Source organism: Monodon monoceros, unplaced genomic scaffold (assembly GCF_005190385.1).
Source record: "Monodon monoceros isolate NGI ecotype Baffin Bay Population unplaced genomic scaffold, NGI_Narwhal_1 Super_Scaffold_8, whole genome shotgun sequence".
Lineage (NCBI taxonomy): Eukaryota > Metazoa > Chordata > Mammalia > Artiodactyla > Monodontidae > Monodon > Monodon monoceros.
This window is the reverse complement of record NW_021703785.1, coordinates 71,793,108-71,811,638: the sequence shown is the minus strand read 5'-3', so window position 1 is coordinate 71,811,638 and position 18,531 is coordinate 71,793,108. Positions and strand designations below refer to the sequence as shown.

The window sequence follows — 18,531 nt, the reverse complement described above, 5'->3', positions numbered from 1 at the left end:
TTCTCCTGCACCTGTGCAGCTGTATTTGGCCATAGCATCCTGTCTTCCGGGCCTAGGTTTCCTCTTGTGTCAAATGAGGGGCTCGAAGTAGATCTTTCAAGGTCTGTTCTGGCTGTGAAATCCTGTGGTCCGTGGCCTGGCTTTGGGGGAACAGGTTCCGTTGACCTGTTGACCAGGTCCTGCTGCAGCTCCCACGCCTGCCGTCCTTAGCGCCTGAGGCAGGCGGGACCTCTGTCTCTCGCCCGTTGGCAGGTGTTGCAGGTGGTCTGTGAATGTGTCACGGATTCCCTGTTGCTTCGTTCCCTACGACTAGGAGTGAGAGATTTGCTCAGGTCTCCCTCTGCATTTGGGAGGAGATAGATTCTCTGTAGGCTCCAGAGTTTTACATTACATTCTTCTATGTTCTCACCCATCCAGTTAGGAGACTAATGCTATTACCAGACTGTCACAAATTTGGGGGTCAACTCGCTCCTGAGTTTTGCCTGACATGCTTTGTGCTGTGTCACTTAATACACGGAATTTACCATGCTGGTGGTGACATGGCTCCAGTTAGTATTTATTCGGCCTTATTCATTGTTTTGGCCTTAGACTTAATTTTGATGTAATAGTACAGCCTTTGCTTTCTTTTTGTTCACGTTTGTGTTTGTTGCTCATGAACTTGTTCTTAGTTTTTCTAAGTAACAGAATCCCCACCGAATTCCACCCTCTTCTTCTGTTCACTGGGGGCACCTGACCTCTCTGTTGTCACTTGTTTCATCTCCTATTTTTGCTTGCGTTTTTTCTGGACTCCTGGGCGTGGTTGCTGGCACCCATCATAGAATCACTAACCAAATGGGAAACGGGAGGCGGAGCCATCAGTTTGGACCACACTGACCTTGCACGTCTGGGATGGGCAGGCAGGTGTGTTCAGAGGTAAATATATTGGTCCAGGGAGGGCTTGTGGTAGAGGTCAAGGCTGGAGGTGGATTTGGTGACCGTGCACACACTGGTGGCGATTTGAGATACGGAAGTGAGTGGACAAGACCCTTGGGGATGTTGAACAAGAGGGTCCTGTCTAAGGTCCCCTCAGCGAAGGAGGGAGGGGACACGGTACCCGGGGAGGAGGGTACAGAAGCCAAGCACGGCCCTTTGAGGAGGGAGGTGGGTAGGGACCCTTCCGCAGAGATGAGTCGATGAAGAGAGAGAGGCTGATGAAGGGGAGAAGCTCGGGCACGATTTTATATAAAAATAGATCTTGCCAGGAAGAGTCGTGAGCACGTTTAAAGGTTGAGGGGTCAGCAGTGAAGGGCGGGGGGAAGGCTGAGGTATTGGACCGTCGGATGGTACGAGAGCCTGGTGGAGGCGCCTGGGGTTCAAGGGCAGCCTGTGGCCTTGGACGCGGACAGGAGAACCGCCCCTTCCTAAGAGGATGGGAAGGGCTGAGGCCCAGGGAGCAGCGGCAGCCAGTGAGCTGGGGGTCAAGGTGAATCAAGCCCTGTTTTCCCCACGGCAGGGGTAGGGACACAGCTTCAGATGGAAGGAGCCAGGCTGGTGGGGGGATGGTTAGAGGAGGGGGGAGGGACCGGAGCAGTGACCTGGTGGTTGGGGGAGGGAGCTAACCCCTCCCTGTGGCCCAGAGAACCCAGGGAGCCACATGCGTGTCACTGCTCCGCAGTGGAGGGCCCGCTGGGCTTTGCTTCCTTGAGGAACACGTGTTAGTGTTTTTTAAACCTTTGGGGAAACGAAAAACCCCAGTGAAGTAAAGAGGTCAGCCGGGATTGGCCGCAGTGACTTCCGTGTGCGCTGGAGACTGTCCCGAGGGGGCTTTGTGCCTGGTGGGGGGCTTTGACCTTCCTGCCACTGCAAAGGATTGAAACACGCATAAATGTTTTATTAGGTTTCCTGGGAGCCCGACCGCTGCCGCAGCAGAGAAGGTATGGGGGCCGCTTTGGCAGAGACAGTGAGGGAGGCTGCAGGTACGGCGAGAGCGGAGATGAGAGGGGACGCAACCTGTGTTCCGTTTCTTTGTTTCCGCTTTTGGAGGGGCAGGGACCCTGTGGGTTTTTAGAAGGGCTTTTCTTGTCTGGTAGTCACAGGACCTTCATCTCTGTTCAAAAAACTGAAAACAGAAGTGAATTGAAAGCTTCTGACATTTTTATAACTGTTTGCAAACACAGTCACCACTATCTTCCCATTGATTCTTTCGGACGCCTTCCGTCCACATCCATCCAGCAGCGAGTAAGCGTGATGCTCCGGTGGTTTCGTTTGTCACAGCGATGAGCTCCCCCTGCCCCTCATGTCCCCTGGCGGCTCTTTGCTAGGTGGTGTCCCGGAGATGACTGTACTCTTGTCCCAGCGCCACCTCCCTCCGTGCAGGATCCCCCTTCCTGAACCGAGTTGGGTGTTTGCTCAGCTCTCCCCTTGGCTGGCACCTCCCTCCCCGACAGCTGTGTGAGCCCCGCTGTCCTGGCGTGTTGCTCCTAAGGACTATAAGGGTCAGATTTGGGTAAAAACAAAACAGGACTGGGGGGTGAGAATGGTGCCGTCGCCACCCTCCGCTTCCCCCCTGCAGGGTGGCACCTACCCACCTCCTCTTAGCTCAGAAAAGGCCAGAGTATCTAATGACCTCAGGATTGGCCAGTGGTTAAGACGTTGACGAGAAGTTTGACTTGCTTATAAGAAGCAACGGGATTTGCTTTTGCAAAGGTTGATGGTGGGCTCCGGGGGAGGGGGAGAGGGACCTGGAAGCGAGGATGGAGACTGGGGTCCCTTGTCTCCCACCCTATTTTTTCTTAAATCTTTATTGGAGTATAATTGCTTTGCCCTGGTGTGTTAGTTTCTGCTGTGTAACAAACTGAATCAGCTATACATATATCCCCATATCCCCTCCCTCTTGCATCTCCCTCCCTCCCTATCCCACCCCTCTAGGTGGTCACAAAGCACCGAGCTGATCTCCCTGTGCTATGCGGCTGCTTCCCACTAGCTATCTATTTTACATTTGGTAGTGTATATATGTCCACGCCACTCTCTCACTTCGTCCCAGCTCACCCTTCCCCCTCCCTGTGTCCTCAGGCCCAATCTCTACGTCTGTGTCTTTATTCCTGTCCTGCCCCTAGGTTCTTCAGAACCTTTTTTTTTTTCAGATTCCATATATATGTGTTAGCGTATGGTATTTGTTTTTCTCTTTCTCACTTACTTCACTCTGTATGACAGACTCTGGGTCCATCTACCTCACTACAAATAACACCATTTCGTTTCTTTTTATGGCTGAGTAATATTCCATTGTATATATGTGCCACATCTTCTTTATCCATTCATCTGTCAATGGACATTTAGGTTGCTTCCATGTCCTGGCTATTGTAAACAGAGCTGCAATGAACATTTTGGTACATGACTCTCTTTGAATTATGGTTTCTCAGGGTATATGTCCACCAGTGGGATTGCTGGGTCGTATGGTAATTCTATTTTTAGTTTTTTAAGGAACCTCCATAGTGTTCTCCATAGTGGCTGTATCAATTTACATTCCCACCAACAGTGCAAGAGTGTTCCCTTTTCTCCACACCCTCTTCCAGCATTTATTGTTTCTAGATTTTTTGATGGTGGCCATTCTGACTGGTGTGAGGTGACACCTCATTGTAGTTTTGATTGGCATTTCTCTAATGATTAGTGACGTTGAGCATCCTTTCATGTGTTTGTTGGCCATCTGTATGTCTTCTTTGGAGAAATGTCTCTTTAGGTCTTCTGCCCATTTCTGGATTGGGTTGTTTGTTTTTTTGATATTGAGCTGCATGAGCTGCTTGTAAATTTTGAAGATTAATCCTTTGTCAGTTGCTTCATTTGCAAATATTTTCTCCCATTCTGAGAGTTGTCTTTTCATCTTGTTTATGGTTTCCTTTGCTGTGCAAAAGCTTTTAAGTTTCATTAGGTCCCATTTGTTTATTTTTGTTTTTATTTCCATTTCTTTAGGAGGTGGGTCAGAAAGGATCTTGCTGTGATTTATGTCACAGAGTGTTCTGCCTATGTTTTCCTCTAAGAGTTTTATAGTGTCTGGCCTTACATTTAGGTTTTTAATCCGTTTTGAGTTTATTTTTGTGTATGGTGTTAGGGAGTGTTCTAATTTCATTCTTTTACATGTAGCTGTCCAGTTTTCCCAGCACCATTTATTGAAGAGGCTGTCTTTTTTTCACTGTATATCCTTGCCTCCTCTGTCAAAGGTAAGGTGGCCATATGTGCGTCCCACCGTATTTTTATTTCTTGTCATCACTTTCCTGCTTCCTGTAGCCACGTTCTAACACAGTTTCATGTTGTGCGGACCTTGATCTGAGCTCACAGCTCAAGCTTCCTGGTTAGTGCGTTTTGTACCCCACCCCCCCCCCCCCCCGATTTGAACCCTCTGAGCATGGGGTGAATTGAAGCTTCTGTTGGAGAACGACTGAGGACCGTCTGGCTCAGACTGGATGGGGCAGTGAGGTCTACTTGGCAGAAACACTGCGGTGACGACCGGCCAGCAGAGGGCGCTGTGCTGCTGCTGGTCTGAGGTGTGCTCTGGGCTCTCCACCCGCAAGGCAAGCACAGGGGTTAAGGGAATACTTATTTGATGTGGCCAACCTAGAGCTCAACGGTCAGAGGAGAGAGAATTGCTTTCCCTGCTCTCTTTCCCCTACCCCTCACCCCCGCCCACACTCATACTCACGCACACACAGTTGAAATGATTGTGCACTGGGTAGACGTGAATAGAGAAAAGCTGGCAGAGAAGGTGACCCCTTGGGCTGTTGGCTCAGAAGAGAAGGATGTGGTTTGATGAGAAGAAGAGAGATGTTCTAGGAATTTATCAGAGGATGAAAGGAAGCAAGAGAACTGAATAAGAGCTAAATATGCTACAGAATAAAGCGACTTCCATTTAAGGGGGAGGAACTTTACTCTCATTTCTCCCGTGGGCTGAGTTACAGGGTGAAGACTCCCGTCCTGGAAGCCAGACTGCTCTTCTCAAAGCAACGAGCGTGTAAACGCTTTGTACTCTGGGCGCCAGGCTGACGTGTGCTTCTCGTTAGACTCACGGAGGGCAGGTTAAAATTCCCTTCCTCTTATCCGTGACCCGGGGCACAGTTGCTGCTGGCGGAAGGAGGTGATTGAAGGGATTTCTATCAGATATGAGTGTAACGATCTCATTTTGTGGTGGGAAGCAGTATACGAGTAAACTAGGTCTTCAGCCTAATTTCATGTTCTAATAAACAGCTCCTTATGTACAGCCATTCCTGAAATTAGCTGAACATCCACGAACTGATGGCCCCTTGACAGTTACATCTGGTACTATTAATTTTTATTTAAACTATTTATTAAAATAATACGTAAGGCAGTTAAAAGTTCCAATAGTGTGGAAGCTTATCATGAAAATCAGTAGCTTCCAGCCCTATCTCTCCCATTCTGATTCTGTAACACCAACGGCAACCACTGTTTTTAATTCTTTTGGTGGTTTCCACCGTATTTCTAAGTTAGGTTTAGAAGAGATCTCTCTGAATTCTCTTACAGATGAAGATTTAACTTACTTACTTCAGGGTGAATTAGTGAAGTAGTATATCATGTTTGTCTCCTTTCTAGTATAACTTATTTTTCCTGTCTCATTTTTCTTCTGGAACATTTTTGTTTTTTACATATCAATTCTTATTTTTTCCATCAGAACACTGTATATTTTGCAACCTCTTGTTATATTTTATTATTATTATTATTTTTTTTTGCTGTACGCGGGCCTCTCACTGCTGTGGCCTCTCCCGTTGCGGAGCACAGGCTCCGGACGCGCAGGCGCAGCGGCCATGGCCCACGGGCCCAGCCGCTCCGCGGCATGTGGGATCTTCCCGGACCGGGGCACGAACCCGTGTCCCCTGCATCGGCAGGCGGACTCTCAACCACTGCGCCACCAGGGAAGCCCTTTCTGAGTTTTTTGAGCATCTTTATGGTCGTTACCTCGAACTCTTTCTCAGGGAGATTGCTTATCTCCACTTCCCTTAGTTCTTCTGGGGTTTCTTCTTCCTTTGTTGGGGACATATTCCTCTGTCACCTCATTTTGCCTCATTCTCTGCTTTCATTCCTATGTATTAGGTAGGTTGGTTATGCTTCCTGATCTTGCGGAAGTGGGCTTATGTGGGAGACGTCCTATGGGTGCCAGCAGGACACTCCCCTCTGGTCACCAGAGCTGTATGCTCTAGGGGTACCCTTTATGTGGGCTGCATGGGCCCTTCTGCTGTGGCGGTGCTGACTACTGTAGGTGTGCTGGTGGGTGCAGCTGGCCCCTCTTCTGGTTGGTTGCCAGGCCCTGCCCTGTGTAGAGGCTGCTCGTGGCTGGTGGGCGGGGCTGGGTCCTGGGCCCTCTGGTGGTCAGGGCAGGGCCGGGTCCCGGCACTGTTAAGCTAGAGGAGGTGTTTCACAGTACTGCTCACCAGCCCCAGTGTCCTTGTGGTGGGGTGAGCCCCCAGACTGGCTGCTCTGAGTGTCCTTGTCCCCAGGTACCTCGTTTCTCTCCAGGAGGCTCTCCAAGGTCAATCCTGCCTAATAGGTGACTGTGATGGTGAATTTATGTCAACTTGATGGACATTTAGTCAAACATTATTCTGGGTGTTTCTGTGAGGGTGATTTTGAATGTGGTTAACATTTGATTCGTGGACTGAGTAAAGCAGATTTCCCTCCCCAGTGTGGGTGGGCCTCGTCCAATCAGGTAAGGGCCTGAATAGAACAAAGGGCTGAGTGAGAGGGAACTGTTTGTTCCTCACAGACTTGGTGCTGGGACGTCGTCTGTTTCCTGCCTCTGAGCTAGAACTACACTGTCGGCCCTCCAGGGTCTGCAGCTTGCTGAGTGCAGATCTTGGGACTTGTGTGAGCCCATACATATACATATACATATACATATACATATACATCCTATTGGTTCTGGTTCTCTGGGGAACCCCAACGAATGCAGTAACCCTCTACTCTCTTGAAAATGGGCTGACCTGTCTTCTCTGGTAGGTCGCGCTGCCTGCCTCACAGCCCAGGGCCCTTCCTCAGGCCCCAGGCCCCTCTGCAGGCCCCTCTTTTCCCATGGCTCATTTTCAGAAGGCATCTTAGAGGCAAGGAGACATCTTTCTTGCCAAAAGCAGAAAGGAGTCTATTTTGGGGGTGGGAGAAACTCCTTAGCTGATAATTCCGCTCCTAGATTTTAAAAACGTGGCATTATATTTTTACACAGTTTTCTACTATTTTAATGGTGCCTGAGTAGGCAGAAGTGATAAATGTGTGGGTCCATTTTACAGTTGGGAGTCAGAAGCTAGGTGCCCTTGAGATTGGCCTTTATGCTGTCGAATCCCATACATAAAGACTTAGGCCCCTCGTGTCTGTGTGTTCAGTTTCCGACCGGCGCCTCCGTGGGTGTGCTCACTTCCGGGAACTCCAGCTGCATCCTTAACTTATCCGGCATTCAGGAAAGTGCACAGAACCCAACGGGAAATTTGTAATTAACATTAAGCATTTGGGGCTTCCCTGGTGGCGCAGTGGCAGAGAGCCCGCCTGCCGATGCAGGGGACGCGGGTTCGTGCCCCGGCCCGGGAAGATCCCACACGCCGCGGAGCGGCTGGGCCCGTGAGCCATGGCCGCTGCGCCTGCGCGTCCGGAGCCTGTGTTCCGCAACGGGAGAGGCCACAGCAGTGAGGGGCCCGCGTACCGCAAAAAAAAAAAAAAAAAAAAAAAAAAAATTAAACATTTGGATGAAGGTTGGCAGTCATGTGAGAAACAGACAAAAATAAAATGATAAAGGAGAGACAGACTTGCTTTACATCCAGCCCCGAGTGAGGTTTGTGTGTGTCCCACACCAGCGAGCTCTGCACCCTGACGCCACCTCTGCTGGTCTCCAATGTAGATGTCACTCATGGTTGGAGGTCCTGGGCTCTACCTGCTTGGGAGTGACCTCCCTTTGCGACCAGCAGCGACACCGCCTCTGTGACTGAGGGCAGAGACCTGCAGGATGGATTTGAGCGCTTCTGCTTCCGTAACTGATTTTCAGAGTCATGTCACACCTTTGACTTCCAGGGCAGCCTTAATCCTTCCCTTTTGTTAGGGCTTGTTTCTCTGGGTTTGGAAAGGATATATTGAATTCTCAGTGAAGGGCCAAGGGTGTTGTAATTCAATAGACTGACCCATAGTGCTTTTCTTTGGTGGCAGTGGTGGGATTGGGCCTGAACTGTGACTCCTTCTGTACTTGTCTGCCTTTAGGCCAGGTAGTTTCATAAGAGGTATTTGCTGTATCTTTTTACTGAAGATGGGAAATCCCATGGAAAGGGATCCTTTGAGATTTGCCATGTAAAATTGAGTCAGAGTCTCAAACTCCTTTTCTTCTGATTTTATAGCAGAAAGTTCCCAAGTTTTCCCGTAAAGCAAACGAATCAAACCTACTCTTCCACGGTGCCATGTTTAAAGACGTTAGCCGTAGGCATATCTAATGTCTGGCCTTCGGAACTGCTTGCCTAAGAGTTTTCTTCACCGAAAGATTCTCCTGGCAGCAAGCTCCGTGCTCAAAATGTTGCCTTCTCTCTGTTATCTTCTTTTCAGCCCACGTTTCTATGTGAAATAAATTGCCTTGTGTCCAAAGCTATTCATTGCATAATGTATTGAGTAGAAAAACCAAATTAGAAATGTGATAGGAACAGGACAGTCATGCTGTTTAATGGGAATTACAGGGGTGTCTAATTTCTGAACTTATGTTCAAAGGTATATTTATAAGCTGACCGATTAGGACTCAACCCGTTTTTCTCATTGGATGTGTATTGTAAAGACTAGGCTGATTTTTCAGCCCGCACGGTCTCTGATGAAGTGCTGTGAGTAATGGCAGCACTCTCCGTACTGGTCCAGGTCCAGTGACTGCATTCTGGGAACAGGTTATGAGGCCAGGCAGTATCTAGCATATCTTTTCCAGTTGTAGACAAAGAAACTGGAAAAGTGTTGAAAATAAACACGTCCACGTTTGGAAATGAGCTTATTAGTCTGTTCTTTGTAACTGGTGAAATTTCAGTAGCTCAGTAAAATGAAGTAAAACCTTCTAGTGAGGTGGGCCTATCTTGCCATGGGCGGGCCCTGGTGATCAGGGATTTTTGCGTTCAAGGTTTCCAGAATATAATTTGGGAGGGGCGACTGACAATGCGTCAGGAGTCCACGGCAGGGGAGAGGACCTGTCCTCGGCGGGCTGTCTGTCGGCACGTCCTCCTGGGCGAGTCCCAGGTGTGCGGTGAGGCCCGTTGTCAACGGGAGTGGCAGGGGGTTCCCTGGGGGCTTTGTATATACTGGTCTCATGGCTCTTTCTTAGGGGTTGTTGTGTAATGTACTCTTAAGAGATAAATGAATTAAGCTGTTTATGAGGACATAAATGGCCGTCTTAGGCCGTGTCTTTTACCTTCAGTAATCCGGAACTCCTTGCTGAGTGAACATGTGAGAGCAGAAAGGTGGAAGGTCTCCTGCAGGGAGCTGGGAGAGGGAGGGTTCCCAGAACAGGGTCATGGAGCCACTGGTCAGCTCACAGAGTCAGCTTCTGCGAAGGGGTTTAAAGGGGCCCCCCGGTCTTCCAGTAAACACTGAATGCTTAGGCTACCTTGGGCACGTACGAGAAATGTATTCGTCCATGTGAGGCCAGAGAAGGAAAACACCCCAGTGTGGGTTACTGTTCACATCTGGAAGGAGAGTGTTAAGCTAGTTTGGTTCCTGGGTTTCCGGAGGCTTGTGATCCAGAGAAGTTAGTCTTTGAGCAGCTACTGCATTGTTAGATTTGCCTTTGGAGAACAGCCGTCAACTTGGATTTTTTCTTCCGGCTGGAAAATTGCACTCAGACATCACCCCGGGGTTGGTTCCGGAGCTGCTCTCTGGAGGTCAGATTCTGGAAGTGCTTTTGTTGTGACAGGAGGGAGCCCCTGACCCACGTGTCTCCAGGCCCTATTTTCTGATGCTCGTTTCCCATACTAGCCAGCTCCTAAGAGTTTCCACGAGGAACGTGCCCACCACACACGTAGCCAGGTTCCTTCCCTGCTGGGTCAGGGGCCCGGAGAGAGGTTTGCAGGTTGGCCTTGTCGTCAGACCTTGTCTTATCCTCGGAATCCTGCAGAGACTTCCTGTCTCCTGAAGACAGAAAGGCCAGTGGGGACATGAGCTGCAGGGCCTGAGTCAGCCCCATCGCCCCGCCCCCCGGTCCCCTCCCTGCCCCTGCAGCAGGAGGACGGCGGCTGCCCTCCCTCTCAGCGTTTTTGTGCGCGCTGTTCCCTTTCTCTGCAGATTTCTTTTCTGTGCATCCACGTGGCTGGTTCCTGCTTCGTCACCTCCCTTAGGCCTTTGCTCACAGGTCACCTTCTAAGTGACACATTCCCTGATCACTGTCGAAAATAACTTCTTCCCCTGCTCCCGCCCCCCTCACCCCACAGTGTCTCCTTCTGTGTCCTCCATCCCTGGTCTGTTTTCCCCCACGGTATTCTTCACTATCTATCCTGCCGCATATTTTATTTGGTTTTAAAGTGTCATTTTGTCTCTAGAATGTAATTCCCTTGCGATAATGCTTTTGTGACCCTTTGATTCCCCGCAGTGCTGGGCACGGTGCCTGGTACATAGATAAGGCTCAGTAAATACCTGTGGAAGGATGGATGGATGGATTTTTGACAAGCCCCTGGTCATTCTTCATGTCACCCGATTTCGGGAAACACTGATCTAACATATTTAGAGGGAAGCTGGGTGAACCACGGGAAACAGTTCTGTTTTCTCCTGGTCATTTCTCCCCGTGCCCCAGGCCCTACAGACTCACTAAATGCCTGAGATTTGCTTGCAGCCAATGCCTGGCCAGGCCATCAGGGAGGCTGACACATGCAGTTTGAGGGGGAATCTTCTGAGGTAACGAATTCAGCTGGTGAACAAACTCTTCTGCTGGGAAGCTCTTCATTCACCCCTTTCATCCTGTAAATTTTCTTTCCCCCGGGGAAGTGATGGTAAATGCCTCCCATCCAGTTACATTTTATCCTGTTCAGCTGGGTTGAACTCAAATGGGTGACCTGAACACATCTGCCTCCTCAGGGGTAGCTGCCACTCCGTGTGGTTCTCAGACCAGCACCTGGGAACTCATTAGAAATGCAGAATCTCAGACCCATTCCAGACCCACTGAATCGGGATATGCATGCAATGGTTAATCTTATGTGTCAGTTTGGCTGGGCCAGGGCGCCTGGACATTTGGTCAAACGTTACTCTAGGTGTTTCTCTTAAGGTACCTTTTGGATGAGATTAACATTTATCGATAAATTGGTGGGCTTTGAGTAAAGCACACTGCCCACCATAATGTGGGTGGGCCTCATCCATCAGCTGAAGGCCTGAATGAACAGAGACTGACCTCCCTGAGGAAGAAGGAATTCTGCCAGCAGATGGTCTATAGACTTAAATGGCAACATCAGATCTTCCCTTGGGTCTTCAGTTCTCCAAACCTGTCCTTTTGGTTTTTTATGGAGGCTTCATTGCAGACACGTGACTGATAGAATCATTGGCTGTCGGTGCTTGAAATCTCCAGCCCCTGTTTTCTCTTAGGAGGGGGTGGGACTGAAAGTTTCAAGCCTCCAGTCATGTGGTTGGTTCCCCTGGCATCCAGCACCCATCCTTAGGTTACCTAGGGACTTTCCATGAGTCACCTCATTGACATAACAAAAGATACCTTTATCGCTCTCAACACAACAGAAATCCCAAAGGTTTTAGGAGCTCTGTGCCAGTAACTGGGATGAAGACCAAATATATGTTTCTTGTGATAAATCACAGTATCACAGCGCCTTCAGAAGAAGGCTAGAAATAATTGTGTCTTAAGGATGACTCTTAATCATTGTGTATTGCAAAACACCAGGCTGTGACACCAGATCTTCCCTGCAGCAGTGGCCACAAATGGTACATGGAGCTATCCCATCCCATCCCATTCCTTCCCCACCCCCCCCATCATATGGCCTCAGGCTGCTGTGTGTTTTGAGTTGCCAGTTTTTTAAAAAATAAATTAATTTATTTAGGCTGCTTTGGCTCTTCGTTGCTGTGTGCGGTTTTCTCTAGTTGCGGCGAGCAGGGGGCTACTCTTCGTTGCGGTGCACGGCCTTCTCATTGCCGTGGCTTCTGTTGTTGCGGAGCATGGGCTCTAGGCACGTGGGCTTCAGTAGCTGTGGCTCGCGGGCTCAGTAATTGTGGCCCACGGGCTCTAGAGCGCAGGCTCGGTAGTTATGGCACACGGGCTTAGTTGCTCCGCGGCATGTGGGATCTTCCCGGACCAGGGTTCGAACCCGTGTCCCCTGCATTGGCAGGTGGATTCTTAACCACTGCGCCACGAGGGAAGCCCGAGTCGTCAGTTTTGGCATTTCATTCGGTCATTCCAGGTTTGGTCACCGTCAGGTGTTATGGAAGTACATGTGCCTCAGTTGCTCTGTCTTCTGAGCGCTTGGCTCTTCTCTTTGGTGCTTCTAATTAATGTGTATTTTAAACCCAGAAAATCTCTCCAGACTGTACTTCAGGTAAGAGGTGGCTTCAGAAGGTGAGCTAAGACTTGGCAGGTATTTTTATGGATGAGCCTTTGAGCAGCTAAAGGAGGTATGGTTTGTTTTATCCCTCAGGTCCCCAGCTTATGCCTTTCCATTATTTCACTGTTCGTTGATTATCTGCTATGTGCTAGGAACATACAAAGTTGAAGTAGTTTTAAAAAAAAAATCAGCTGAGTCAATTTTAAAGATCTTACTGGCTTTATTCAGTGATTTATGAGTTCAGCAGTATCCCATCGAGCAGATAGAGTAGCTCTGAGGAGTTGTACAAAGTGGAAGACTTTTATAGGTAAAAAACAGTGGGACAAGGAAGTTACTAGCTAAGAGTCAATTGTTTGGGGCAAAGTCACATTCCTTTGGGGTGTATCAGGTTGATAACCTCCCTAGTGCTGACCAGGTGATTCCAGACTGACTGGTTAAGATTAGATTCCTGGAACAGGCTGAAGCTGCAATTAGGTCAGGCATTGAGTCTCAGTTTGATGATGTGGGCTGAGCACAAGTGACTCCATTTTGGGTCTGTTATTTGTTTTTTTAACAAATAAACATTCGTACTGTTCCCAGAATCTATTCTGGGGGTACATAAGTATAATACAAAGCAAAGCAGAGACTATATTATGGAGGTGTAAACACCACCCTGTGACTTGGAGGAAGAAGAGCCTTTGCGAATTGGACCAAACTTCATGGGAGGGCAAGATTAGTCCTGGAGACACGGCGTGGAAGGAGAGGATGTCTCACGTGGAAGTGGAGTGTGAGTGAAGGTGGCTGAATGAAGGATGTGTGGAAGGGGGTTTCATTCAGGTGTGGTTGAGCATAAAATGTCTGTGTTGAGTGTCCAGAGGGACACATTGAACTGTCAACCACACGCCCGTTACCAGGGCATGCTTGATAGAGTGGACGTTCTACGTTAAATCAGCGGCTTTGTGATAAGAACTGTAGTGACTCAGCAATCCTGGGGTAACAATTCTACCTTGGTTTGTGTGAGTTACTAGGTAGATGCTTCACCTCTCTCTGTGTTCATATATTACTGCTTTGGGAACACGTGCCTCTTTCTGTTTTGTGATCTTTGATACGTATCTTTATCTTTACAAACATCGTTTATACGCTTAGTGTGTTCATAGCACAAGGCTCCTAGAAGGTGGGTACATTTCCCTGGTTACACCGTGTGACACTAAATGAACACGTATGTATCAAAGTTTGAAAACAAAGATCACATTGGAAGATTTTCGTAGGAAAAGTGTCTTTTTACAAGACGGAGAGGGCCAGCCATGTTCTTGTCCTGAGTTTTGAAATATTTTGTTTTTACAATCACTTGTGTAATTTTGGAAACTTTGTTTTCCTGATTTTTAGAATTTACATCCATAACTGATAGCAGCGTTTTCCTTTGTCCTCACAGTACGGCCAAGTACAGCGTGTTGACGTTTCTACCTCGATTCTTGTACGAGCAGATCAGGAGAGCTGCCAATGCCTTCTTCCTCTTCATTGCCTTATTACAGGTGACATTTTTTAAAAAGTTACTTAAAATTCATAACCTTAATTGTATGCAAAATAAGATCTTGCTAAAAAGGTCACTTAACCGAGAAAGCGTCATCAGACTTGAATGAAATGTGCCTCCTTCATCCAATTACTGTTTGCTTGAACAAATGGGATCTTTGCATAAAGGGAGACTTCTTTAGGTATATCCTTCTTTGCGTAAGGATAATTGCAGTTACGAAAAGAGGCACTGAAAGAAGACTGTGGGATCTGACTTCTAACCCTCTTTTCTGATCCAAGCACAAAACGACGTTGGGTAGAATTTTAAAAATATGTAATGGACTTAGCTAGTTCTTAAAATAAGGTAATCACTTTGTAACAGAAATGAATGCAACAGAACTGCAGAGGAGCGAGGAGTGTGTGCCATATTTTCTTTTCCTTGGAGAGGATTTTAATTTGCCAACTTCCCGCTTTTGGTCTCTCTATCTTACAGCAAATTCCAGATGTTTCTCCAACAGGAAGATATACCACCCTGGTGCCGTTGATCATTATTTTAACAATCGCAGGCATCAAAGAGATTGTAGAAGATTTTGTAAGTTTTTGCTTTCAGATAATAAAAACATTTATTGAATGTAACTTACAACTTATTTGCTGCTTTGAATATTTTAAGACAGAGAGGTTGGTCTATAGGCTAACTAGGCTCTCAAGTTTCGTGATGGTATTTTTGGGGACAGAATGTGTACACACAGTGTCTGAACTATACAGTGAAACAGAAGTAGTTCAGTCTGTATTTCCTGATGTTAGGTTTATGGACCCGCTTTGATTTTTATTGCCGATGTTCCTTACATCCTCCTTGATAGCGTGCTAGTCTGGGTAGCAAATATAAAAGCATATTTTATGTCCATAAAAGACTGAATTGCTGTCTAGTGTAGCAGCACTGAGGTTACTTTACAAGAATCTCCTCCCTCCTTATACTTCAGTGCATCTCCAAATTCATTGGCTACAGCCATATTCATGCTCGTTCCTGTTTTCTCTCCTCTTTTCAGGCTCTTCCTTCTCCCCTTCCTTTCTGTCTGTCTCCCCCTCTCTCTCATACATGCATGCACATTTTTCTGGGAATAGGTAAATGAATAAATGCAGTACAAATCAAAGCAAAGGTACATTGCCCCCAAAGTTCTTTATCAATAGAATGAGTTCAGTTGTTTGTTGTTAGTTTATCTTATAGAATAATTCTTTTAGTTCGATCTAAAACAATCAAGGAGTAGAAAGTTTTATGCTTCAAAGTGTTTTTTCCTTGCTGTAACCAAAATATAAGCATTTAAACCGCATCTACATGTACGGTGCTAGTCTCTGAATTTAGCGAGTGGCGCTGGATCACAACCATTGAACTGAATTTTAGGATGTTAGTGTAGCTGCCCGTTGATCTCCTTGTCTTGTTTCTGCTGGATCTTATTGTTCGCTGTTTCAGTTATTCATCAGGAACTTTTGAAACTAACACCTTTTTTTTCTTTCTGTAACAGAAGCGACATAAGGCAGACAATGCAGTTAACAAAAAGAAAACGATAGGTAAGACCCCAGGCTGACTCATTTTTTCCACTAGAAAACTTAAGAACAAGACTTGCAGTTAAGGAATTTTAAATAAGTAGTTAATGGTATTGAGATAAATTGAGGGAAATCTGGGACTTCCCTGGTGGCGCAGTGCTTAAGAATGCACCCGCCAATGCAGGGGACCACGGGTTCGAGCCCTGGTCTGGGAAGATCCCACATGCCACAGAGCAGCTAAGCCCGTGCGCCACAACTACTGAGCCTGTGCTCTAGAGCCCACGTGCCACAACTACTGAAGCCTGCATGCGTAGAACCCGTGCTCTGCAACAGGAGAAGCCACCACAATGAGAAGCCCGTGCACCACAACAAAGAGTAGCCCCCGCTTGCCGCAACTAGAGAAAGCCCGCGCGCGGCAACGAAGACCAAATGCAGCCAAAAGTAAATAAATAAATAATTGAGGGAAATCTATAAGATACTTTAAAAATAGCAAAATGACAAACAAATCCAACAAGAGGTGAGTCCTGGTAATTAAAATCTGAACAGGATTTGTGTATTTTAGAGTTTTAGAAAAGGTTTTAATTTTCAGGAGCTAGACATATTTTATGTCCATGAAAGTCAAAGCATTCATAGCCTTGGTTTATAATTGCCCCCTACCTACTTATTGTTGCCCCCTATCTACTTACTGTTGCATTTCTAGAACGGTAGCTCTGTGTTAATGCGGGGGGGGGGGCGGTGTGTTTATGCGAGTGTGTGTGTTTTGGTGAATCTTGTAAATGCAAGGTGATTATTTTCTTCATATGGGCTAAATATGAATAGATGTATTTGCAAACATGAATATTTATGTGTATGCATTCTTCTATATATGGTACATAAGTACCTAGATGGGGCTCTGTTTTGGGCAGTGACGATGTTATATGTTTATGTCTAAAGATATGGTATGTTGGAATTAATCAGTGGAATTTTAAAAGGAGCCTTTTGGATTTTGGAAAGCTGATTTTATGTTGATTATCATCAGTATTAACCGATACTTGTTTTGTTTTTCTTTTTCAGTGTTAAGGAATGGTATGTGGCATACCATTATGTGGAAAGAGGTAATAACAAATTTTAAAGATATGCCAGAAAATACTGGTTTGGAGACCTGTAATTCATTGCTAGTGTTGACTTTGGTATAAAGTTTGTGTTAAGACACAAGCCATGTCCATGTCATGTAAGTGGTGCAGTGTGGTTTTTCCCTGAGGCTTTCCTAGAACGGGTGCATGTTTCCTCTGTTGCTGCATCTTCTAGAAGCCATTCCCTGTGTCAGTTCAGAGCTGGGAAATTCATTGCCCCTGATGGATATTTCTGAAATTTCAAATCACTTTCTAGTTTCTGAATCCAAGTAAAGAAACGTTTTCCCCTGGTCTTCTGTTGTTCTCTTTATCTCAATGCACTCTTTTATTTTTTTAACTTTTGAAATTCTCCCTTCTGACATTTTTGGTGGAAAGAGTTTGGGTTTGTAATTAGTCCTGAATATAAGAAGTGGTAGACTGGGGGCTGGGAACCATCCTAGGTGGGTTTTGAGGCTGAAAGTTGCTGCTTTTAGCTTTACAAGAGCAAGGAGTGTTTGCCTCGCTGGAGTTACGAGGTCGGCGGGGTTTGAGAACGGCGTGGTGATTTGGTTGTTACTAGTGATAAATAGAAGATTGAGAAGAAATATCCCGTGCCATCTGGGTGTTCTCTGGCTACTAAAATTAGCTTTTTCAGTGAGTCTCTGTTGTGGCTGGAACTTCATGGTCACAAGATGTTTTTAGGGGGTGACTCTCATGACTCCAAGGCTCAAAGCTGATTAACATGATTTCAGAAGAAAACTACATTTTAGAAGAGTAACAATAATAGTATCTCTTGCTAAACATTTAATAAAATGTTTTAAAACGCCTCTATGACCTTGCGAGTCTGCAGGATGCCCGTGATGTAACCGCAGCCTTCCTTTTGGCTGTCATTTTCTTTTTACTTTGTTACAGGAGATCCATTAAGCCCCTTGGTAGTGTTTTGTGATAACACCTTAACCTGGGTAGCCATCCAGAAGCCCTGTGTTGTAAATATTAATTGACCTCACTCTCATTGGGAAGTGTGTGGTTCTCGGTCAGGTGCTTGGAGATTCTTGCCTTCACAGATGGTAGCAATGCTCCTAGCGTGCCATGGGAACTTGAGAACTCCCACGGCACTTAGGAGTGGCCTCTCTCCCTGATGTTCCTGTTGCCACTCCCCTCCCCAGGAAGGCGCTCATACTGGCAGGAGTGGAGGATTATTTGAATTTGGGCTGTTGACACTACTTGAAACAGTAGAAAATGGAGTGATGATCTCAGAATTCTGGATCTAGGAGTGGATGGCTTCAGATCCCTAAAGCTCATTACTGTTTCCTACACACATTTGGAGAGAAAAAAACCAACCCATCAACCAAATACCTGTTACGTTTTGCCACCTGCATTTTTATTTCAATTAAAAAAGGATTTTGTTGTTTTAAATGGAGCTCTTAGTATGTGCCAGAGGCAGTGTTAGGCGTTGGGGATGCAGATAAGAATTAAGCATGGCCCCTGCCTTTCTTTTGCCTTTAAGCTGGATACGAACTTCAGATGTACAGAGGCTCTGAAATTTAATTTTTACCACCCTTCTTGATGCTGAGCCCGGTTCCTTAGACTTACCCACACACTTTGATAAGCAAATCAAGGCACTAATAGGATGACTTTTAGCAACATTCCTTTGTCCTGATAAAATATTAAACACAGTCACCTGTCAGGCCGTTTTCCTGGATTGTAAGATGCAGTGGTTTTTTTTGGTTTGTTTTTGTTTTTACAATTCTTGATTTCAAAGAGATGAGTAACATGGATTAGAATAGGAAACAGAAAGCATAGTGCCCTTTTGTTACTGAACCAAACGTAAGTCCGCTTGCCCGCCTGCAGTAAAGCCAATCTGCTGACACGGGGTCGTGGTGAAGGGAAGTGCAGTCTTT

The 18,531-nt window shown here is 46.6% G+C and overlaps 1 protein-coding gene across 3 annotated transcripts in view; it reads left to right on the top strand.

Annotated features, from left to right (window-relative positions):
- Positions 1-18,531, top strand: part of ATP8A2 (ATPase phospholipid transporting 8A2) — a 477,972-nt gene that overhangs the window by 44,378 nt on the left and 415,063 nt on the right. For all 3 annotated transcript variants that reach the window (XM_029210474.1, XM_029210475.1, XM_029210476.1), the window contains 4 exons: positions 13,921-14,020; positions 14,491-14,589; positions 15,518-15,563; positions 16,593-16,633. In XM_029210474.1, the coding sequence (XP_029066307.1) occupies positions 13,921-14,020; positions 14,491-14,589; positions 15,518-15,563; positions 16,593-16,633 (286 nt within the window). The remainder of the gene's footprint in view (positions 1-13,920; positions 14,021-14,490; positions 14,590-15,517; positions 15,564-16,592; positions 16,634-18,531) is intronic.